General features: G+C 26.2%; 2 protein-coding genes across 5 annotated transcripts in view; one reads left to right on the forward strand and one right to left on the reverse strand.

Annotated features, from left to right (window-relative positions):
* Nucleotides 1-383: 383 nt before the first annotated feature.
* The window catches only part of LOC123271065 (coiled-coil domain-containing protein 130 homolog), a 37,305-nt gene continuing 11,170 nt past the window's right edge, over nucleotides 384-26,518 (reverse strand). The window contains exons 1-4 of one of the 3 annotated variants that reach the window (XM_044737297.1): nucleotides 16,780-16,785; nucleotides 2,459-2,774; nucleotides 2,111-2,368; nucleotides 384-755 (exon numbers count right to left, since the gene is read on the reverse strand). In XM_044737297.1, the coding sequence (XP_044593232.1) occupies nucleotides 414-755; nucleotides 2,111-2,368; nucleotides 2,459-2,770 (912 nt within the window). In that variant the 5' untranslated portion in view covers nucleotides 2,771-2,774; nucleotides 16,780-16,785 and the 3' untranslated portion in view covers nucleotides 384-413. Of the gene's footprint in view, nucleotides 756-2,110; nucleotides 2,369-2,458; nucleotides 2,775-3,924; nucleotides 4,098-16,779; nucleotides 16,786-26,518 lie in introns of those variants that run through there. The other 2 variants (XM_044737295.1, XM_044737296.1) reach the window with 2 other exon arrangements.
* On the forward strand, nucleotides 4,588-26,280 carry LOC123271064 (transportin-3). Of its 2 annotated transcripts, XM_044737294.1 has the most exons (10): nucleotides 4,588-4,840; nucleotides 5,079-5,282; nucleotides 7,305-8,173; nucleotides 9,448-10,236; nucleotides 11,823-12,242; nucleotides 12,377-12,533; nucleotides 12,643-12,810; nucleotides 14,387-14,499; nucleotides 14,614-14,723; nucleotides 26,258-26,280. In XM_044737294.1, the coding sequence occupies exons 1-9, from the start codon at nucleotides 4,724-4,726 to the stop codon at nucleotides 14,675-14,677; spliced, it is 2,901 nt and encodes a 966-aa protein (XP_044593229.1). In that variant the 5' UTR covers nucleotides 4,588-4,723; the 3' UTR covers nucleotides 14,678-14,723; nucleotides 26,258-26,280. The 2 variants fall into 2 exon arrangements, with proteins under 2 accessions (XP_044593229.1, XP_044593228.1); XM_044737293.1 differs by lacking the exon at nucleotides 26,258-26,280 and having other exon boundaries at nucleotides 14,614-14,794.

The following is a 26,518-nucleotide window of genomic DNA, read 5'->3' on the forward strand; positions in this document are numbered from 1 at the left end:
ATTATTTGAAATTTTTTTTTCAAAAAAAAAAATTAGTATGAATTTATAAAAAATTTTTCATATCATAAATTATTTTTTAGTGAGAAAATTAATCACATTTATTTTTTTAAGATACTTAAAATTTTTATTGAAAATATTTTTTAAAAATTATTAGTAATTTTTTTCATATTTTTAATAAAAATATGAAAAAAATACTTTTTATAAAAATATGAAAAAAATACTTTTTATAAATATAAATATAAATAGACTAGTAATTTTTATAGAGATTTAAAATATAATAATAATAATAAATAATAATGTTGATCTCAGTTTTCTGAGCACCAATTTTCTATTGTTATAAAAAGTATTATAAATGAAAGATATAAAAATTTATACACAGAAAATAAATCTTATTATTTTTATTATAATTTATTTTATGAACTGTCGGAGCTAGATGAATCATAATTAACTAGAGAAGTACTAGTACTTAATTTAGTACTTGCTTTGCAAGTACTATCTCCTTGAATTTTATCTTTTTTGACTATACTCACCTTCAAAGTCGAGGGTGCCATTTGTTTTTTAATTTTATGAACATGGCTGGAATTTACGAGCCTTTTTAAAGGCGAATAAATTGATTTGTTCCCATTACTTTTTTTATTCTGCATCAATAGTTGAGCTAGCTTTACATCTTCAGCGTGTTCGTCAACGAGGTTTACGTTCGATAGCCCCATTTTTAATGACAAGCTTTTACGTTCTTGTAATTCTTTTTTCTTCACCTGAAAAATTATTAATTAATATATCTTGGGAACCATTGACATTTTGAAAGATATAAGCTCATCTTGATGTTACACTCATCGAGACCTTTCATTTGACTACCCACATCAATTTTTCATATATTTTATATATTTATATATATTACATATATGTATATATGAAAATATATCGAAAATGCATGTGGGTACTCAAATAAAAGCTCTTGATGACTGCAACATCGAGATGAGCTTATATCTTAAAAAATGTCAATAATCAAGAACTGACATTGTATCTTGAGAACTATTGACATTTTTAAGGATATAAGCTCATCCCGATGTTACACTAATTGAGACCTTTCATTTGAGCACCCACATCAATTTTTCATATATTTTATAAATACCATATATATAAAATATATAAAAAATGTCATGTGGGTATTTAAATAAAAGGTCTCGATGAATGTAACATCAGGATGAGCTTATATCTACAAAAATGTCAATAATTAAGAAATGATCTTGTATCTTGAGAACTATTGACATTTTTAAAGATATAAGCTCATTTCGATGTTACACTCATCGAGACCTTTCATTTGAGTACCCACATCAATTTTTCATATATTTATATCTATTATATATATATATATATATATATATATACATATATATATATATATATATATATATATATATATATATATATATATATATATATATATATATATATATATATATATGAAAAATATATAAAAATGCCATGTAGGTACTCAAATGAAAAGTCTCGATGAATATATTATCAGGATGAGCTTATATCTTAAAAAATATCAATAATTAAGAACTGACATTGTATCTTGAGAACTATTGACATTTTTAAGGATATAAGCTCATTCCGATGTTACATTAATTGAGACCTTTCATTTGAGTACCCACATCAATTTTTCATATATTTTATATATTCATATATTTAACAAATACCATATATATAAAATATATAAAAAATGTCATGTTGGTACTAAAATGAAAGCTCTTGATGAGTATAACATCAGGATGAGCTTATATCTTCAAAAATGTAAATAATTAAGAAATGACATTGCTATTTTGTCAACTATTGACATTTTTTAAGATATAAGCTCACCCTGACATTACACTCATCAAGACCTTTCATTTGAGTACCCACATCAATTTTTCATATATTTTATATATTTATATGTATTATATATATGAAAAATATATAAAAATGCATGTAGGTATTCAAATGAAAGCTCTTGATGAGTATAACATCAAGATGAGCTTATATCTTTAAAAACGTCAAATTATAGTTAGGAAAGTACAGTGCAATAGATAATATATTGCGGTCTTAGTTGAAGAAATAAAATACTAACTCTAAATGCAGCTCGTAGCGAAGAATTTATCGCATAGTCATCTTTAAACTGTTCATTATTAGCAATTATAGCATTTAAAGTAGTATTCTGTGATTTAGCTTTCTTCTTATCGTCCATCGAGTGCTCCAATTTGAACATCGGATCATCATAGAGTCTTTTTGATACTTCTTTTTCTTCTGGTACAATCTGTTCATTTTCTGTTGGGTCCCAACGATTTTCTTGGCGACGCGCTCCAGTTTCTACTATATAAGTTAGATTCTGAAATTATAATAATTTTATTAATAAGTCTTAATAATAAAAAAAAAAAAAAAAAAAAATATAGTAATAATAATAAATATTGATAATTACAGCTGGGTCAGTTTTTATTTCAAAATGATTATCACACAAATGACACTTCATTCTGAACATATACAGCGGAGTGCTGTAGTACATTCCTATTTTTTTCTTCTCGGCATTATATCTTACTCCCATGCCAATATGATTGTTACATCCATTACACCATATATTAAATGGCATTTCAAATCTTATTATTAATATTCCCATATGTAATTTACGTGCTCGCTCACGGAGGGCATGGGTACCCATAAATTTGTTTAATCCACCCATACGCGGATCGTAGTCCGGTGGATAGTATAAGTTTGTTCCTTTGCGTTCTCCCATTTTTCTGGAAATTAAATTTAAATTAAATATATAATTCATTTTTTAATTAAAATAAAAAAAATACTTTTTTATTAAGCACATTTTTTAAATTAAATGTCTGAATTTTTTTTAAGTAATTTTATTTAATAAATTTATTCAGAAAAATTATTTTAGAAAAATTTAATTTTTCATTTATTTTTTGAATTTTTGAATGTCAATTTATTATAATTTATTGATTATAAAAATTATTAAATATTTATGAAAATTAAATTAACAGATATTTTAAAAATAAAAAAAAATTTTTTTAACAAAAATTATTGCCAAAAAAAAAAATGAAAAAAAAACAATTGACGTAGAAATTTTATAAAATTGAAAATGCGAATTTTTTTAACAAATTTTAATTTTAATTTTATTTATCAAAAAAATTTGTTCCAAAAAATTATTAATAAAAATTGCATTTTTTATTTTTAAAAATTTTTACAAGTCAATTTTTTTTTTCTAATTTATTTTAGCCATAATTTATTTGCTATGAAATTTTAAAAATTATTAAGTATATGCTAAATTAATTTTCATTAAACATAATTTTTAAAATTGTCAAGTGACTGCTATCTTAAATGTCATAAATATCTAGTAAGCCAATTATCATAAATTTTAATAAAAATAAAATCAGCTGACATCTGAAAATTTTTAGAATTTTATTGAAAAAATTAAAAGAAAAAAAATTTTAAATGTCAGCTGATTTGAAAAACTATAAATGCAATTTTTAAAAAAATATTTTTTCAGTTATAATTTATAATATTCAAGTTAGCTGTCACTTGACAATTTTTTAATTTTATTTATCAAAAATTTTTGTTCCAAAAAATTATTTTTAAATAATTGCATTTTTTATTTTTTACAATTTCTAAATGTTAATTTTTTTTTGCCATAATTTATTAGATATAAAATTTTTAAAATTATTAAATATGTGCTACATTAATTTTCATTTTTAATTTAATTAATAAAAAAAAATTTAATGACAGCTGATTTCAATATTATGAATTGTAATAATAAATAAAATAAAAAAATTGACATTTTTAATTAAATAAATAAAATAATTATTTTAAACAATAATTACTGACAAAATAATTACAAAATTCATAACCTAAAAATAAAAATTTTTTATAAATCACACTTACATATTATTTTAAGTCCAATTAAATATTTATAATATTCTTAATAGTCAACAGCAAAACTTTAATTATCAAAACACTTTAATTATTGTTCCAATTATCACAATTAACACTTGCAATAATATTTTTTACTTATTACAAATAATAAATAATGTTCTTAAAATATACGAGAACTGTCAAGAAAAATAGTAAATTTTCCCTAGCGGAAATTTTTGTAACTAAAAATTTAAACTTTATAAAGTTGGCAATAAATTTTTTATTTATTTATTAATTTTTTAGCAGATTAAAATTTATAATAGATTAATTATAAAATTTCAATAATTAAAATTAAAATAATGGGTGCAAATGACACTGAAGTTGACAGATATTAATTTTTTAGAATTTTATAGCAATTAAATTAATTAATAAAAAAATTTAATTAAAAAGTTCCACATGTGAAAATTAATAAAAATTACAAGTGAAAATTTTTAAAATCATTTTTTTATTATAATTGATTTATTTAAAAAATTATTAAATTGACAGCTGACGGCTAACTTCACTATTATTGGGTGCAAAATAAAATAAATAAAAGAAAACTAAATTAATTTCTTTTTAAATAAATAAAATTTAAAAATTCCCCGCCAGAGGTCTAGTAAAAATGGCGGCAGATTTTCCGTAAATTTTTTTTGTGGAAACAACTTTCCATTGAGTTGATGTTCTGACCAGCTGAAGCGAGCATTTAAACTGTACATGTATAGTGATAGTAATAACAAATAATAAACAATAAATATCAGTAAGTAGTTATTAAAAAAAAAAATAGTTAAAGATGAATTTACCGCCAGAAATAGAAACTGTTTATGAAGCTATTTATTCTATGCACCAAAAATCAAATCCTACTGAACAAAACAGGGCATCATTGTGGTTACAAGAACTTCAAAAAACGGTAAGTTTTTTAACACATTTTTATTTTGTATTTTTATTTAATTAAACTCTAAAAATTTCTGCACTTTTTGCATTAACGCGCATTTTTTTTTAAATAAATAATTTTAATTATTACTTGCTTGCAAATTTAAAAATTTTCATAACCTAAAAATAACCTTTTAAATATATTTTTTTATAATTTCTCCATAATTTATTTTTGACAAAATTAAATAATTAATTAATTAATTTTTTTTTTACAGGTCTACGCATGGAAAATATCAGACAGGATACTCCAGGAGAAAAAAGATCTAGACTCATGTTTTTTCGCAGCTCAAACAATGCGAGCGAAAATCCAATATGATTTTCATGAATTACCGGTTGAAGCCCATGCTTCATTACGTGACTCGTTAATTGGACATATTTCTCAGATTGATGAACATACCAATCCAGCAATTGTTATTCAGGTAATTTTACTCAATTTATTAAACTGGCTTTAAATAATAATAACTCAGAAAATTTAGACTGCTAAAATATAAATGAGTTTAAAGTAGATAAATTTTTAACAAGAAATTAATTGGAAAATATTTAGAAAAAATTAGATATTAAAAAATTCATTTAATAAAATTTTATTTAGAGTAAAGGGTCTGAATATTGATCAGTTTGGATAAAATGAAGGAATAATAGATTATTTGTAAATTTAAGATATTTTTTTGGATATAAATTTATTTAATAGAATTTAAAAATTATCAGTCAGTTGATTTCAGAAGTAAAAATTATTAGATAATTTGATAGGTTTATATAGTGAAAATGAAATTAGTAAATGATTGAGGTTTTTTAGAATTTTTTTTTATAAAAAATTTATTATGATAAGTATTTAAAATCTCTATCTCTAGATACATAATTAAGAAATGAGTTTATGTCTTGAGAACTATTGACATTTTTAAAGATATAAGCTCATCCCGATGTTACACTCATCGAGACCTTTCATTTGAGTACCCACATCAATTTTTTATATATTCTATATATTTATATATTTCACAAATACTATATATATAAAATATATCAAAAATGCCATGTGGGTATTCAAATGAAAGGTCTCGATGAGTGTACTATCGGAATGAGCTTATATCTTAAAAAATATCAATAATTAACAAATGTTATTTTATCTTGTGAACTATTGATATTTTTAAAGATATAAGCTCATCCTGATATTACATTCATCGAGACCTTTCATTTGAGTACCCACATCAATTTTTCATATATTTTATATATTTATATATTTCATAAATATCATATACATGAAATATATATAAAATTGCATGTGGGTACTCAAATAAAAAGTCTCGATGAGTGTTACATCAAAATGAATTTATATTTTAAAAAATATCAATAATTAAGAAATGACCTTGTAGTTTGTCAACTACTGATATATTTTAAAGATATAAGCTCATCTCGACATTACTCTAATCGAGACCGTTTATTTGAGTACCCACATCAATTTTTCATATATTTTATATATTTATATATATCACAAATACCATATATATAAAATATATCAAAAATGGCGTGTAGGTACTCAAATGAAAGATCTTGATGAGTGTAACATTGAAATGAGTTTATATCTTTTAAAATGTCAATAATTATGAAATGACCTTGTATCTTGTCAACTATTGACATTTTTAAAGATATAAGCTCACCCTAATATTACACTCACTGAGACCTTTCATTTGAGTACCCACATCAATTTTTCATATATTTTATATATTTATATATATCACAAATACCATATATATAAAATATATCAAAAATGGCGTGTAGGTACTCAAATGAAAGATCTTGATGAGTGTAACATTGAAATGAGTTTATATCTTTTAAAATGTCAATAATTATGAAATGACCTTGTATCTTGTCAACTATTGACATTTTTAAAGATATAAGCTCACCCTAATATTACACTCACTGAGACCTTTCATTTGAGTACCCACATCAATTTTTCAAATATTTTATATATTTATATATATTACATATATGTATATACGAAAAATATATCAAAGTATAATGTGGGTACTCAAATGAAAGCTCTTGACGAGCGTAACATCAGGATGAGCTTATATCTTTAAAAATATCAATAATTAAGAAACTACCTTGTATATTGCCAACTAATGATATTTTTAAAGATATAAGCTCACCCCGACATTCCACTCATCAAGACCTTTCATTTGACTACCCACATCAATTTTTCATATATTTCATATATTTATATGTATTACATATATGTATATATATAAAATATATCAAAAATGCATGTGGGTACTCAAATGAAAGCTCTTGACGATTGTAACATCAAGATGAGCTTATATCTTTAAAAAAATCAATATTTAAGAAAGTACAGTACAATTTAACAAAACCCATTATATTTTGCAGTCACGTAGTGACTGCAAAATTGCTAGTTTCTAATTAATTATCAATTTTAATTTATATTTCAGCTATGTCTAGCCCTCGCTGATCTGGCTCTCCAAATGCCAGCTTGGCAGAAGCCAGTGATAGATTTGATAAATCGTTTCGGTGGAAATAAATCAAGCCTATGGCCTCTATTAGAGCTGATAAAATTTCTTCCCGAAGAAACCAACACGCTGAGTCTTGGCGCCAACAGACGGGATCAGGTCCTAGCAGATTTATCCTCATGCGCTGACACAGTGTCGGAGTTTCTGAAAATGTCTCTAAAGTCAATAGGCAGCACCGAAAACATTCAAATTCCAATTAGAATAATAAAATGTCTTACCAGTTGGATAGCAGTCCACGCAGTTCCACTTGAAGCGATACCAAACAGTGACATAATTGCGTACGCGTTTCAAGTGCTGGGTAATCATACCTCTAATGACCAATTACACGAAGCAGCTGCCGACTGCGTTTGCTCAATACTTCAGTCTCTTCAACTCAATAACAATCACACTGATATTGACAATTATCTTCACCATCATCATCATCATCATAATCATCGCAGTCCAGAGTCTGCGGAAATTCAACGTCTTCAATTGTGCTTGTTCACCAGTGTGATTGCCTTGGAACAACCGTACCACTTGTTGGTAGCCGAAGAAGAAACTGGCCAGCTGATGAACTATTGTCGCATTTTCACTGAGTTTGCAGAAACATTTTTAGTCACTATTATCACTGGCTCGACAGCCGGCCAGCAGCATTATGCGATCAAGATTCTTGATCTTGTTCTGATGTGTGTAGGTCATCATGACTATGAGGTTGCGCAGATTACTTTCAATCTTTGGTACCAGTTGTCTGAAGAATTGTACCAGAGAAATTCCGAGGAGTTGAATAATGTATTCAAGCCTTACATTGACAGGTTTGTTATTTTTTGAATTTTTTGAGAAAAAAATGGTGAATTTTTAGCCATTGAAAGTTGTTTTTGATCGAATTGATCGATTTTTTTTTAAATTGTTTTTTATGAATTAAAAAAAATACATAATTAAGAAATGACCTTGTATCTTGTGAACTATTGACATTTTTTAAGATATAAGCTCATCCTGGTGTTACACTCATTGAGACCTTTCATTTGAGTACCCACATCAATTTTTCATATATATTTTATATATTTGTATATTTCATAAATATCATATATGTAAAATATATGAAAGATGGCATGTGGGTATTCAAATGAAAGGTCTCGATGAGTGTAATATCAAAATGAGTTTATATCTTTAAAAATGTCAATAATTAAGAAATGACATTGTATTTTGAGAACTATTGACATTTTTAAAGATATAAGCTCATTCTGATGTTACACTTGTCGAGACCTTTCATTTGAGTACCCACATCAATTTTTCATATATTTTACATATTTATATATATTATATATATGTATATATGAAAAATATACCATAAATGCATGTGGGTACTCAAATGAAAGGTCTCAATGAGTATAACATCGAAATGAGTTTATATCTTTAAAAATATCAATAATTAAGAAAAGACCTTGTATCTTGTCAACTACTGACATTTTTTAAGATATAAGCTCACTCCGAGATTACACTAATCGAGACCTTTTATTTGAGTACCCACATCAATTTTTCATATATTTTATATATTTATATATTTCACAAATACTATATAAATAAAATATATCAAAAATGTCATGTGGGTACTTAAATGAAAGGTCTCGATGAGTGTAACCTCAAAATGAGCATATATCTTTAAAAATATCAATAATTAAGAAATAACCTTGTATCTTCTCAACTATTGACATTTTTAAAGATATAAGCTCACTCCGAAATTACGCTAATCGAGACCTTTTATTTGAGTACCCACATCAATTTTTCATATATTTTATATATTTATATATTTCACAAATACTATATATATAAAATATATAAGAAATGTCATGTGGGTACTCAAATGAAAGCTCTTGATAAGCGTAACATCAGGATGAACTTATATCTTAAAAAACATCAATATTTAAGAAAGTACAGTGCAATTTAACAAAAATCATTATTAAATAAACCAAAATTTCATTTATTTATATTTCACTACGGCAGTCACGTAGTGACTGCTAGGTTGCTAATTATCTATTGAATATAAATAATTAATCATCTTAATAACTAAAAAAAATTTAATTAACAGGTTAATCAGCGCTCTCTGCAAGCACTGCCAAATGGAACCAGACTACCTAGGAATTCTCGAGCAAGACATTTCCAGCGAAGACTTCTTCCTCTTCCGAAACCGAGTGTCCGAGCTCATTAAAGATGTAGTCTTTATCGTCGGGAGCAGTCACTGTTTCAGGGAGATGTTCGCCCGAATAAATGGTGCTCACAGAGACGGAATTCCAGTCCCAGCTCCAACTTGGGACAGCGTTGAAGCAGCGCTCTTCATAATGCAGGCAGTTGCCAAGAATGTTCTTCCAGAAGAAGATCAAGTTGTGCCGGAAGTTGTCGAAGCAATTTTAAATGTGCACGAGAACACTCACATTGCAGTTAAGCACACGAGTATTTTACTACTTGGAGAACTGTGCGAGTGGATAAATAGTCACGCTCATTCATTGGAACCGATACTTAATTTTTTGCTGGTCTGTTTGAGTCAAAACGGACTTGCGAGTGTCGCTTCTGGAGCACTTCACAGTATTTGCACGGCCTGTCCTGAACATATGGCGACGCATTTTCCGGGATTGTTGGAAATTGCGAGGTGTCTTGATGGGTATCCGATCAGCAATGAAGCTGCTATTGGCCTGCTGAAAGGGGTGTCGATTATTTTGGCGAGGTTGCAGAGGGAAGAAATCACCAGGGCGATGAAAGACTTGTGCTGGTTCCAAGCCAGGCCGCTTTGTGAATTACTGGAGATCAATGGACTTCCTGTTACTCGTGGGACCAAAACTGATCCTGTTGTTTGGTTAGATAGACTCAGCGCTATTTTTAGGTAAGTTTTGCATTGAAAAAATTTATTAACCTGATTTATTAACTTAAGGAAGTTCGAGTGTAACTAATGGGTCAAAATAATGTTAAAATTTTTTTTTAATTTTAGTCTTCCCAATATTCGTCAAAATTCTTTATTTCAATTTAAAATAATTTAAACAATTTAATAAATGATGATTTTTACTTATTTAATAAAGTAAAGTAATAAAATGACTTTGGTATTTATTACTTGCCGGAATAAAAAAACAGATTTGGCAATAGCGCGCTTGATTGTACCCATAACCTGAGACGTGGATGAGTGTGTGAGTTAAACATTTCTCTCTCTGTAACTATATTTTTATCCTTTTGTTTTTTCTCAGCTGTTGACGCGATGTTGTCAAATCTTTATTCGAATAAATGGCTGACGATAAACCAGTTACAAACATAAAATTTGACTTTAAATATTTCAAAAATTATATCGGTAATGTATTATTATTAAATTGTTTTTATATTTTGCAATAATCCAAGTTTCTTGTGTATAGTTTTTTATCCGTTAAAGTTGGGAGGTTAATATTGAAAAAAATAATTAAAGTCTCGACAAAAAGTTTGTCCGCCATAAGAGCCCGTGTATAAGGAGATAAAATATGTGATTTTTAAAATTTAATATCTAAGTAACTAAACGGTGAATCTTTTTTAAATTTTGGGATTAGATAAATTACGTATTTATTTATACGTTTACTTAATTTCAAAGCTCAAAGTTGGAAATTATTTTTTACGATTATTAATTTTTCAACTTCTGGTTAACAGCCGAGACCAGTGATTGCAGTTTCAATCGGCTTAGCGAAGCGAATGGAAATTTTGAAAAAACGTTTTTAGAGATAATAGATAATTTAATAAACTATTTCACCACAAAGCGTTTTTTTCAAAAATTTTATTCGTTTCGTGAAACCAATCGAAACTGCAATTGCTCTGCTGTTGGGAGTGCAACAGAGATAGTTCCGTTGAACTCCGTGAGAGCAAACCGAGAAAAAGATGGTCTCGCCTGTTAAGTGAAATCTATGAAAAAGTCAATTTTTTTTTGTGACGCTTGGGTAACTACTGATGCCGTTCACACAACAGTTGTTTCATCATGATCAATAATCCAGGATCCAAATTTTATAATAACTATTTCTTAAAATAGAAAGCAAGAAAATAATCACGCGTAATTTATTGTTTTTTGGATATATTTTCTTTTTTAACTTTAAAAAATTGTATAGTTGAGGTTTTACGCCGCTACTACCACAGAAAGTTTTTTTTTCATATTTTTAAACTACGAATATGTTCTTTTGTAAACTGGCCGAAAAAAAATTATACGTCCTTTCACCTTTAGATCACCAAAATTTCAAATTCTTAAAAGTAAAAGGGCGTATAATTAAAGACATACGCCCTTTTACCTTTGTAATTTTTTTTTTCAATTTTAAGCGCAGAATGTGTCTACTACTCGATTGGCAATAAAAAAAAAAAATATGCGCCCTTTTACCTTTAGGCACGCGATTTGCTGTTAGCAGATCATATTATAAAAAATTATGGATTTGAAAAATACATCTGACCTAATCTATTTATGTTATTCAGGTATACGAATCCCATTATTGAAGTAAATGACACTCAGCCGCATCCATGCAGAGACGTCGTTACTGAAATTTGGCCAGTGCTGTCGAAGGTGTTTAACAAGTACGCAGCAGACTCGAGGATTATGGAGCGATGCTGTCGATGCGTTAGACACGCTGTTAGATGTATCAGAAAGAACGCGGTCCATCTTCTAGAGGACATTGTTAAATTGATCATCGGGCTTTATGCGACGCATCAACACAGTTGTTTTCTGTATCTCGGGTCAATATTAGTCGATGAGTACAGTACTGATCACGAGTGTGCTGCAGGGCTGGTTCAGATGCTTGAAGCTTTCATCGGGCCTACTTTTACCTTGTTGCAAGAGCCTAATGGGTTGAAAAATCATCCGGATACAGTTGACGATCTTTTTAGATTGTGTTCAAGGTAAGTTTTTTTAATTCTTAGTTTTAAATTTTGACTAATTCATTATTTTTAACTAATTTTTAATTTAAAAATTAGTCAGAAAAAAATTAATGAATTTTGACTAAATTTTTTTTTAATTCATTATTTTGTTGTAGATTTATGCAGCGAGCGCCGATTGCATTTTTACACTCAGCACCTAAGAATAGTATAATGGATTGCGCAATATCGGCTTGCAGTCTTGATCACAAAGATGCGAATGCTTCTGTTATGAAATTTTTGTATGAATTCCTTCATTGTTCCCGAAATAATGATGTATGTATTAAGCTTTTAATTTATTATTATTATTATTATTATTATTATTATTATTATTATTATTATTATTGTAATTTATAAATTAATTTTTAAAAAATTTATATTGCAGGACCGGTCAGATTTTACGATAAGAAGATCATTAGTGCAAAGTGTGCTAGCGGAAAAGGGACAAACACTAGTGACTAATCTTCTGCATGCTGCTGTATTTTCTTTAAGGACTTATATGCTGCAGGAAACTGTTGATGTTATTATTGAATTGACGTTAATTGATCAAACGGTAAAATTCTTTATTAATATTACTTAATAGTAACAATAAATAATAAGTGACGTTTTTAATGATATAAGCTCATTTTGATGTTACACTCATCAAGAGCTTTCATTTGAATACCCACATGCCATTTTTATATATTTTATATATATGGTATTTGTGAAATATATAATATATATAAAATATATGAAAAATTGACGTGGGTACTCAAATGAAAGGTCTCGATGAGCGTAACATCGGGATGAGCTTACATCTTTAAAAATGTCAATAATTCACAAGATACAAGGTCATTTCTTAATTATTGACATTTTTAAAGATATAAGCTCATTCCGATGTTACAATCATCAAGAGCTTTCATTTAAGTACCCACATGCATTTTGATATATTTTTCATGTATACATATATCTAATATATATAAATATATGAAAAATTGATGTGGGTACTCAAATGAAAGGTCTCGATGAGTGTAATGTCGAGATGAGCTTATATCTTTAAAAATGTCAATCGTTCACTAGATACTAGGTCATTTCTTAATTATTAACATTTTTTAAAATATAAACTCATTTCGATGTTACACTCATCAAGAGTTTTCATTTGAGTACCCACATGCATTTTTATATATTTTTCATATATTTATATATATAATATATATAAATATATATAATATATGAAAAATTGATGTGGGTACTCAAATGAAAGGTCTCGATGAGTGTAATGTCAGAATGAGCTTATATCTTTAAAAATATCATTAGTTGACGAGATACAATATCATTCCTCAAATATTGATATTTTTACGGATATAAGTTCATCCCGATCTTATACTCATCAAGAGCTTTCATTTGAGTACCCACATGCATTTTGATATATTTTTCATATATACATATATGTCATATATATAAATATATGAAAAAATTGATGTGAGTACTCAAATGAAAGGTCTCGATGAGTGTAATGTCGAGATGAGCTTATATCTTTAAAAATGTCAATCGTTCACTAGATACTAGGTCATTTCTTAATTATTGACATTTTTTAAGATATCAGCTCATTCCGATGTTACACTCATCAGGAGCTGTCATTCGAATACCCACATGGTATGTTTTATATATTTTATATATATGGTATTTGTGAAATATATAAATATATAAAATATATAAAAAATTGATGTGGGTACTCAAATGAAAGGTCTCGATGAGTGTAATGTCAGAATGAGCTTATATCTTTAAAAATTTCAATGGTTAACAAGATACAAGGTAGTTTCTTAATTATTGACATTTTTCAAGGTATAAGCTCATCCCGATCTTATACTCATCAAGAGCTTTCATTTGAATACCCACATGCATTTTTATATATTTTTCATATATACATATATCTAATATATATAAATATATGAAAAATTGATGTGGGTACTCAAATGAAAGGTCTCGACGAGTATAACATCGGGATGAGCTTATATCTTTTAAAATGTACATAGTTCACAAGATAAAAGTTAATTTCTTAATTATGTATCCAGAGATATTTTCGAATACAACCTAAATAATGTTAATTAATTATTAAAAAATGACTAATTTATAAATTATTATTCCAGTCAATGGCAAAGTGGTTAGAAGAAGCTATAAAATCAATGCCAACTCAAAACGCCCCAGGCTCTGTGACAGCAACACCCGAACAACTATACGAGTTCCACCGTACAATATTAAGGTAATTGCTTATTATTAATTATTAATTAACAATCATCTAGATAATTAATTATTGATAATTAATAATTAATAACTAATAATTGAAACTAATATTTTTCATTAATTATTTTTACAGGAATACAGACTCACCAAAAGCTGTGATGAATGCTGTGCGGTCGTTCGCACGATTATTCCGTTAACCAATCGATAAATCAGTAATAGTAATAATAATAACAATAACAATAACGAATTAAAAAGGACTAAATAAATAAATGACAAATTTTATTAATGTACGTTAATACTACGCAGCATAATTATACATTTATTTTTTATGTATAATTTTTAAAAATAATCACAAATAAAAAATAGTTATTTTTTACACCAGAACAATTACAAAAAAAAAATAAATATCTGACGCGTTTATTTTTTTAAGTGCAATTGTGTCAGATAATTAAATAACAATTTAAAATATGTTATTTTAATTAAATAACAATTTAAAAATTGTTATTTAATAATACAATTTTTTTTACCAGTGAAAAAAAAGTATTTTTTTTTTTTAATACTTTCTACCGTAATTTTGCTTTTTTATAAATTTTTTTGCCAAAAAAAAAAAAATTAATATGTAATTTAAATGTATTTAAATTAAATTTTAATAATACGCGCATGATATTATTTTTGTATCTATAATTAATTCGATACATAGAAAATTAATGTAATTTTTTTTTTTTTATTTTACACTTTCATAAAAATTTTAACTGGAATTGAAAATTAAGTTCCTTAAAAATTTTTAAAACTCTGATACTAAATATTTAATTAAATATTTAAATATCTAATTAAATATTTAAATATTTCAATATTCAATTAATTATTTAAATATTTAAGTAAGAGTTTAAATATCAAACTTGAAAAACATTTCAATAAATAAAAAAAAAAATTAATAATTTTAAAATTACTACCAAGATGTAATTACGTGAAAATATTCTTTTTAATTTTTAAACGGTTGGAATTTTAAAACTATTAATTTTTATTAAATTATTTGTAAATTATAATTAAATTTACATTTACAATAATAAAATAAAAAAAATAAAATAAAATACAATCTAAGCTTTGAAAGCATTAAGACAATATTCTTGTAGATTAATATACTGATAATAATAATAAACTTTTGTATATTGTGTAGAGAAAGAATGTGTGGATGAAGCAATAATTGATTAAAAATGATGAAAAAAAAATTGTGACAATTGTTATAAAAAAAAAAAATAATTATTGAGATGTGTGAGCCTACTTTTGTGAAAAATGTCTAGGTAATTGTCAAGTTATCAATGCATTTGATATTTTAAGTAACAAATTTATTTCATGACAATTCATCTTGTAATTATTAACATCTAAAACATTATTATTATAATGATATAATATTAATTAAAGTGAAATAAACATCATTTTCTTATAATTAATTTTAGTTAATAATTTTTACATTAGTCACCATATTTTTTTTTTTATTTTTCGTAAGTATATGTATATATTAAGTCCTTTAGTCTTTATCTTTAGATACATAATTAAGAAATGACCTTGTATCTTGTGAACTATTGACATTTTTAAAGATATAAGCTCATCCCGGTGTTACACTCATCAAGGCCTTTTATTTGAGTACCCACATGAATTTTTCATATATTTATATATATTATATATATGTATATATGAAAAATATATCAAAATGCATGTGGGTACTCAAGTGGAAGCTTTTGATGAGTGTAACATCGGGATGAGCTTATATCTTTAAAAATGTCAATAATTAAGAAATGACCTTGTATCTTGTGCGCGATTGACATTTTTAAAGGTATAAGCTCATCCTGATATTACACTTATCGAGAGCTTTCATTTGAGTACCCACATCAATTTTTCATATATTTAATATATATATATATATATTTCACAAATACCAAATATATAAAATATATAAAAAACGCCATGTAGGTATTCAAATGAAAAGTCTCGATGAGTGTAACATCAGGATGAGTTTATGTCTCAAAAAATGTCAATAATTAAGAAATTACCTTATATCTTGTAAACTATTGACATTTTTTAAGATATAAGCTCATCCTGATGTTACATTCATCGAGACCTTTCATTTGAGTACCAACATCAATTTGTCATATACATATTATATATTTATATATTTAACAAATATCATATATATAAAATATATAAAAAATGTCATGTGGGTACTCAAATGAAAGGTCTTGATGATTGCAACATAGGCATGAGTTTATATCTTCAAAAATGTCAATAATTAAGAAATTACCTCGTATTTTATAAACTATTGACATTTTCAAAGATATAAGCTCACTCCAATGTTACACTTACCGAGACCTTTCATTTGAGTACCCACATCAATTTTTCATATATTTTATATATTTATATATATATTATATACATGTATATATGAAAAATATATCAAATATGCGTGTGGGTATTCAAATGAAATCTCTTGATGAGTGTAACATCGGGATGAACTTATATCTTCAAAAATGCCATGTTAACATATGACATTATATCTTGTTAACTACTGACATTTTTAAAGATATAAGCTCATCCTGACATTACACTCATCGAGACCTTTCATTTGAGTACCTACATCAATTTTTCATATATTTATATATATTATATATATATATGGATATATGAAAAATATATCAAAAATGCATGTGGGTACTCAAATAAAAGGTCTCGATGACTGTAACATCCGGATGAGCTTGTATCTTTAAAAACGTCAATATTTAAGAAAGTACATTGCAATTTAACAAAAGTCATTATTTAATAAAGCAAATTATCATTTATTTATAGTTCACAAGTTACGGCAGTCACATAGTCACTGCAATGTTGCTAGTTATTTTTTTATTGTTTAATGATTAAACAATTAATTATTATTAACATTCCAATTAACAGGTGCATCACATAGAAGCCAATTAGTTTTGAAAAAAAGTTATCCCAGGAAATGGGTTGCAATCCTCAGCATTGACTCATCATCCTTTCCAGAGTGAGTCATCTTAAAAGCCCACCAAGAAGTCTTTGTGCAACCAATAACTAATACATCTATATATATATATATATATATATATATATATATATATATATATATATATCAACTTAAAGTATTTTATAGGAAGAAAGAGAAAGGATAAAGAAAAATAATATCCTTTCTTAACAATGGAATTTTACTGTCACATAAATTAGAAAGGTTTTGATAGTCATTGCATTACACCGTTAAATATTTATTAAATCAATTAGCTTCGCTATTACTCAAAAGTCTAGAAATAATAACAAAAAATTGAAAAAACAAATTAATACACTGACAGAAAGATTTTCTATCATTTAATAAGCTTTATTAAATATCAATAAATTATTGTAATTATAATTCAATCAAGTTAAAAATTAAAAAAAAAAAAAAAGTTTCGAAATAAATTAAAAAAAAAAATTTTTTTAATTTAAAAAATTCAATAAATAAAAATTAATAAATTTTTTTTATTAAAAAAAATTCTATTTATTTTTAAATTGAATCATTTAAAAATTTTTTTTTTTAAATAAAGATTAAATATTAATAAATAATTGTAATTATAATTTAATCAAGTTTAAAAATTAAAAAAAACAATTCAAAATAGATTTATTAAAAAAAAGTTAATAAAAAAATTTTTAAATTTAAAAAAATCAATAAATAAAAATTAATAAATTTTTTGTATTAAAAAAAAATCTATTTAATTTTAAATTGAATCATTTAAAAATTTTTTTTTTTAAATAAAGATTAAATATTAATAAATAATTGTAATTATAATTTAATCAAGTTCAAAAAATTAAAAAAAAAAATTTTTCAAAATAGATTTATTAAAAAAAAATATTTTTTAATTTTAAAAAATCAATGAATAAAAATAAATAAATTTTTTTTATTAAAAAAAATCTATTTAATTTTAAATTGAATCATTAAAAAAATTTTTAATTAAAATAAAGATGCTAAAAAATTTTTATTTTAAAAATAAAAATTTAAATAACATCCAAGTAATCTCTAATAAATCTTATCCCATTTACAATACAATGTAGAGCATAGACATATATCTATATATACATATATATTGGTAGTGGGTGCCAAGACGCATTGACTTTACACTACCCTTAGACTAGCACCAATCTACTGCACCCATTCCACAATCCCTTTTTGCCTGCCCTACCACACCATACCTTAGACTCTACCCGTACCCGTATACGAATTGGCAGACTGCTGTCTGGCTGTCTGGTTGCTCGGCAACGCGCTATTGGTCGCCGGCTGAGAGGGTGCAGAAAAGGCTTCAACAAACTTCTATCTAACAATATAAAACATTTTTAAAATAGTATCAAGTACTCTCACTCCAACTATTATTTTATAAAAAATTATAAACTATTTTTTGAATTACAATATTCAAAAATTTAATGTAAATAACTTATTTTTTCTGACAGATCATGATATTTACATCATGATCAAGTCAGCGACGCCCATGAAAAAACCCAGCGTTTTTTTTTGCCTTGTCAGTAGTCGATTATCTCTCGCTAATTTTATCTAAATTTATAATCTGTATTATTAAGAGAATAAGCAAAATTGCGAGGCAAGTGTATTTATGTGATAAAATGGGTTTTTATGGTTAAATATGGTATTTTTGGACAAAATCTTGACCTGGAGTTATGACTTTTGGAGGTTTTATTTTATTCTTACCAATAGTAAATTTATGATGATAAGTATTTAGGCTGCATTCAAAAATGCTCTATCTCTAGATACATAATTAAGAAATTACATTGTATCTTGAGAACTCTTGACATTTTTAAAGATATAAGCTCGTACCGATGTTACACCCGTCAAGACCTTTCATTTGAGTACCCACATCAATTTTTCATATATTTATACATATTATATATATGTATATATGAAAAATATATGAAAAATTGATGTGGGTACTCAAATGAAAGGTCTCGATGAGTATAATGTCGGGGTGAGCTTATATCTTTAAAAATGTCAGTAATGAAGAAATGACCTTGTCTTTTGTCAACTGCTGACATTTTCAAAGATATAAGCTCATATCGATGTTACACTCATCAAGACCTTTTATTTGAGTACCCACATCAATTTTTCATATATTTATATACATTATATATAAATATATGAAAAATATATAAAAATTGATGTGGGTACTCAAATGAAAGCTCTTCATGAGCGTAACATCGGGATGAGCTTATATCTTTGAAAATGTCAATAATTAAGAAATGACATTGTATTTTGTCAACTATTGACATTTTTAACGATATAAGCTCACTCCGATATTATACTCATCAAAAGCTTTCATTTGAGTACCCACATGCATTTTGATATATTTTTCATATATACATATATATGATATATATAAATATATGAAAAATTGAAGTGGGTACTCAAATGAAAGGTCTCGATGAGTGTAATGTCGGGGTGAGCTTATATCTTTAAAAATGTCAATAATTGAGAAATGACCTTGTATTTTGTCAACTACTGTCATTTTTAAAGATATAAGCTTATCCCGATGTTACACTCATCAAGACCTTTTATTTGAGTACCCATATCAAATTTTCATATATTTATATACATTATATATAAATATATGAAAAATACATAAAAATGCATGTGGGTACTCAAATGAAAGCTCTTCATAAGCGTAACATCGGGATGAGCTTATATCTTTAAACATGTCAATAGTTACGAAATGACCTTGTATTTTGTCAACTACTGACATTTTTAAAGATATAAAGTCACCCCGATGTTACACTCATCAAAACCTTTCATTTGAGTACCTACATCAATTTTTGATATATTTTTGTATATTATATATACCATATATATATAAAATATATGAAAAATACCGTGTGGATACTCAAATGAAAGCTATTGATGAGTGTAATATCGGGATGAGCTTATATCTTTGAAAATGTCAATATTTAAGAAAGTATAGTGCAATTTAACAAAAGTATTATTTAATAAAGTAAAATTTCATTTATCTATAGTTCACAAGTCACGGCAGTCACATAGTGACTGCAAAATTGCTAATATAAACTAAATATATATCTCAAACAATCTATATCGTGTTACTAATGCCAAAAAAATGTATAAAAATTTTTTTTCAATATAAAAAAGTAAAAATCTATTCAAAATTTTCAATTTTTGCTACAAAATGGCAACTGCTTAAAAGAAAAAAATTAATTTTTGTGCCACTTTTTTTGAGTATTGAAAAAACAATTAATTTTTTCAAATTTTTAGACCAGAATAAAGTACCGACTTGATTTAAGAATTTTTCTTTACTTGATTCAAATATATTTTTTTTCTCCATGTAAAATTTTTTTTATTTTTTTTTCAAATAACAACAATGAAAATAAAACGAATGTAGACTGATCCTCCCTCATCCTGCCGTTTACTCTTGAGTTAGTATCCTAATGTAACATATAATATGTAATATATGTAACGAGTAACATATAATTGAAGCTTTCATCGTTGTATCAAGGACATCTTTTTGCGATGTAGACAGTACAGAGAAAAGCCAACTAACAATGATACTGTTGAAATGATGACCCTCATGGAGGAAAATCCCATGAGACATGAGACGTTAAACTTTCGTGACTGTCTATGCTGATTGCCGTGCATATTTGTATGCATATGCACATTTGGAAGCCGTTAAGTACAGAATACATTACACTGCAGTTAAATAAATGAGCCCGATAAAAAATAACTCTACTCATTTAATGATATTTTTAAAAAATAGTCTGGTAAGTTTGCCAGAGCTGAACGTCAGTCGTCTGGTGATGGTGAGGGAAGCTAAATAAAAATAAAATTTAAAAAACAACAGCAGTACAAGTTTAACTTGCTGGAGTACAAATTGCCACGAAGGTGAATAGAAGGCGGTAGTTGTTGGGTGAAAGACGCCCAAAGAAAAGAGCGAGGTCAGTTATCCGTACCACCACGCCCGTTTGAATCGTTACGCAGTGCAACGCCGCATTGCACATATTCGCGGATATTCACATTTTTTTTCTCCATTTTACGTTTTTTCATACTGAAAAAAAATTTTTTTTTGATTTAAGGGAAAATTTATTAAACAGAGAAAATTATTTTGGAGAATTTTATTTTTTTTAATCAAGAAAAAAAATCCTTGCACGGAAAGAATAAATCTTTTTTTTTTTAAAAGTTGACATTGTTATGACAAGAAATTAATTTTATGAAAATTTTAAACTATTTTAAATTGTAACTTTTTTTGTTGAAAAAAGTTTTTTTAAAAAAAAAGAAAAACTTGTGAATTTTCAACCGAAAAAAAAATATTTTTATTAAATTTAATTTAATAAAATTAATAACTTTAATGTAATTGAAATAGACTTTTATATGGTAATTTTTTAAATTTCTCAACAATTACAACTCAATATATTTTTATAGATATAAACACATTTCGATGTTACACTTATCAAGAGCTTTCATTTGCGTACCCACATGCATTTTGATATATTTTTCATATATACATATATGTAGTATATATATAAATATATGAAAAATTGATGTGGGTACTCAAATGAAAGGTCTCGATGAATGTAATATCAAGATGAGCTTATATCTTTAAAAATGTCAATAGTTGACAAGATACAAGGTAATTTCTTAATCATTGACATTTTTAAAGATATAAGCTCATCCTGATGTTATACTCCTCAAGAGCTTTCACTTGAATACCCACATCAATTTTTCATATATTTTATATATATATATATATATATATATATGTATCTATATACATACATATATGTATCTATATACACATATACATATATAAATATATGAAATATATGAAAAATTGATGTGGGTACTCAAATGAAAGGTCTCGATGAATGTAATATTAAGATGAGCTTATATATTTAAAAATGTCAATAGTTGACAAGATACAAGTTCATTTCTTAATCATTGACATTTCAAAAGATATAAGCTCATCCTGATGTTACACTCATCAAGAGCTTTCATTTGAGTACCCACATGCATTTTGATATATTTTTCATGTATACATATATATAATATATATAAATATATGAAAAATTGATGTGGGTACTCAAATGAAAGGTCTCGATGAATGTAATGTCAAGATGAGCTTATATCTTTAAAAATTTCAATAGTTGACAAGATACAAGGTAATTTCTTAATCATTGACATTTTTAAAGATATAAGCTCATCCTGATGTTATACTCCTCAAGAGCTTTCATTTGAGTACCCACATGCATTTTGATATATTTTTCATGTATACATATATATAATATATATAAATATATGAAAAATTTATGTGGGTACTCAAATGAAAAATCTCGATGAGTGTAATGTCGGGATGAGCTTATATCTTTAAAAATGTCAATAGTTCACAAGATACAAGGTCATTTCTTAATTATGTATCTAGAAATAGAGCATTTTCGAATGCAGCCTAAATACTTATCATCATAAATTTATTATCGATAATGATATGAAACCTTGAAAATGCACAATTTCAAGTCAAGACCTTTGCAATGACCTCAATTTCACTAAAAAAACTGATTTCATCATATGACTATCCTGGACACAAAATTTTTCTTATTCTCTTCATAATATAGATTAAAATCTTATTCAATAACTAAAAATACTATTATGAAAAATCACTTAGTTTACTTACTAAATTTCAATCTGATATTTAAAGCAACTATCAACAAATAAATGAATAATAAATAAATTACTGAATTATTATTTTAATTTATATTAAATAACGATTTTATAATTCATAATATCTATAAAATGAGTAATTTAGAATGTATTGTAAATTAAAACAACTATTTTCAAAAAATTCTGCATTTTTCGGCGTAAATTTTTGCAGATATTAAAAATATTATAAAAGCTTTGTTCGGTTATTAGTACGGAATTTTTTGTAAATTTACATTTGAGAGAATTAAAAAAAATAGTTAAAATCTTGGATTTAACACGAACATAACTCTTGCGTATTATCATCGGTCAATTGCCCGTGCAATAATTCCCCGTCTGATGCTGATGTTTATCCACATTATCAGCCACTGTGGAAGATTTAACGCACTAAATAATAGCCCTGACTTGTCTGATCTCTGTATGTACGGTTTACTTGCTAGTAAATGCACTTTACGAGTTGTAGAAGATAGTGGGGGGTAAAAACCTAACTAAACCGGGCTGGATATAAGTTAAGGGGTTGGGATTTACCAAAAATAAGAGACCGTTATTCAAACGGATGCTTTTATTCCTCGTAAACTTATATATCGCTGCTTAACTTAATCTTTTATATCGAGAAAACACGGAAAATAAATTACATTTGCGCATTGATTGGTTTCACTTTTTATAGCGCGGGTTACTTTTAATGACTGGGATAGAAATTGAATTTTTAAAAGGCAGAATTTCATTTATTTGAAGAATATATTCTTGTATAGGGAAGAAATTATTTAGAAGACAATAGTTGGTTTGCTTAAATTATTTTTTGCCTTGAATTGTGACTCTAGGATCGAGAAATTTTTATCTTTGGTCGGTAATTATTGGTAATTAATTTTATCTTCAGCCGCTATAAAAAATTCTTCAACCAATAGTAAATTTTATGATTAAATTTGTGGAAGTTTTTGCATTTAAAATACCAAAAAATCTATTAAAAACAGAAAGTTTGTCTGTAAAATATTCTAAAAAGTCTTTTTTTTTTTTTTTTCTTTTAAAGTACCACAAATCTATAAATTAATTTCTATACAATTTTTCCAAAATATTATAAAATATATTTAATAATTTTTATAATTTTCTTAATATATAAATTTTGATAAAAAAAATGTTCATCCTGTAAAAATTATACAAAACTATGACAGCATTTTTTTTTTAAATTAATCAAAATAAAATCGAAAAATATTTATCTGGTGACATTAGTGTCATTAAAAAATAAAACTAATATTGTAATTATAATTTAATCAAGTGCAAAATTTTTTTAAAAGAAAAAGTTTTAAAATAGACTTATGAAATAAAAAAAAAAAATAGCAATCTTGCAGTCACTATGTGACTTCCGTGACTTGTGAACTATAAAAAAATTAAATTTTGTTTTATTAAATAATGACTTTTGTTGAATTACACTGTACTTTCTTTAATATTGGCGTTTTTAAAGATATAAGCTCATCCCGATTTTACACTCATCACGAGCTTTCATTTGAGTACCCACATGCATTTTCATATATTTTATATATATATATATATATATATATATATATATATATATATATATATATATCCTATATATATATATATAAAATATATGAAAAATTGATGTGGGTACTCAAATGAAAGGTCTCAATGAGTGTAAAATCGGAATGAGCTTATATCTTTAAAAATGTCAATAGTTTACAAGATACAAGGTCATTTCTTAATTATTGACATTTTTAAAGATACAAGCTCATCTTGATGTTAAACTCATCAAGAGCTTTCATTTGAGTACCCACATGCCACTTTTTGTATATTTTATATTTATGATATTTGAGAAATATATAAATATATAAAATATATGAAAAATTGATGTGGGTACTCAAATGAAAGATCTCGATGAGTTTAATGTAGAGGTGAACTTATATCTTTAAAAATGTGAATGGTTGACAAGATACAAGGTAATTTCTCAATTATTGACGTTTTTAAAGGTATAAGCTCATCCCGATGTAACATTCATCAATAGCTTTCATTTGAGTACCCACATGCCATTTTTTGTATATTTTGTATTTATGATATTTGTGAATTATATAGATATATAAAATATATAAAAAATTGATGTGGGTACTCAAATGAAAGGTCTCGATGAGTGTAACATCGGGATGAGCTTATATCTTCAAAAATTTCAATGGTTAACAAGATACAAGGTAATTTCTTAATTATTGACATTTTTCAAGGTATAAGCTCATCCCGATGTTATACTCATCAAAAGCTTTCATTTGAGTACCTACATGCATTTTGATATATTTTTCATATATACATATATATGATGTATATAAATATATGAAAAATTGATGTGGGTACTCAAATGAAAGGTCTCGATGAGTAATACATCAGGATGAGCTTATGTCTTTAAAAATGTCAATATTTCTCAAGATACAAGGTCATTTCTTAATTATGTATCTAGAGATAAAGCATTTTCGATCGCAGTCAAAGTACTTATCATCATAAATAAACTATTGGCGAGAATGATATAAAACCATGAAAAGGCACAACTCCAGGTCAAGACTTTTCCAACGATACCAAATTTACCCATAAAAATCCATTTTATCATATAAATACACCTACCACAAAATTTTGACTTATTCTTTTAATAATATAAATTAATAAATTTTCTTATTAAAAACAAAACTATTTATTTTTAAATTGAATCACTCAAAACATTTTTTGCTAAAATAAAGATTCGGGTTTGTATATTTACGTTAAAGTAGTTTCTCAAAGCATCAGCATCAGCTTGGCAAAAAAAGTATTTATATTTTTTGGTTAAGTATAAAAATAATAAATAATAACATGAAAAATAAATAAAAAAAAAAAAAATAATTCGCGTCAGTAAAATTTGCTACGCAGCTGGCTCTCGAATTAACAGCTCACATAATCGTCGTATTCGTCGTCAAAGAAACTCTCGTCCTTGAACTAGATAGATGTATTTTCGCTTTGCGAAGCTGAACTGTCGAATCAATTGCTGTCAGCTTCAGTACATGTATCAGGGGATAAGTAATAATAATAACAATAAAAAATAATAAAAGAGATAATTTTTTTGGGACAACTTGGAAACAATGGAAAATAACTGGAACATTTTTGCAAATCGGGGAGAACCACTGCGACAATGACTCAAACGGTCATCTTGGTGCCTGTTCAAGGTCGTCCAGATCCTGACTAGTAGTGTGCGGTCAGATTGTCCAAACTAAATAAAAACGAACGAGCAATAATTGTGTGGGCTGCTATTTTGAGTGTATAAGTAGGACCCTCTCTAAAT

Source organism: Cotesia glomerata, linkage group LG8, assembly GCF_020080835.1.
Source record: "Cotesia glomerata isolate CgM1 linkage group LG8, MPM_Cglom_v2.3, whole genome shotgun sequence".
NCBI classification, from domain to species: Eukaryota; Metazoa; Arthropoda; class Insecta; order Hymenoptera; family Braconidae; genus Cotesia; species Cotesia glomerata.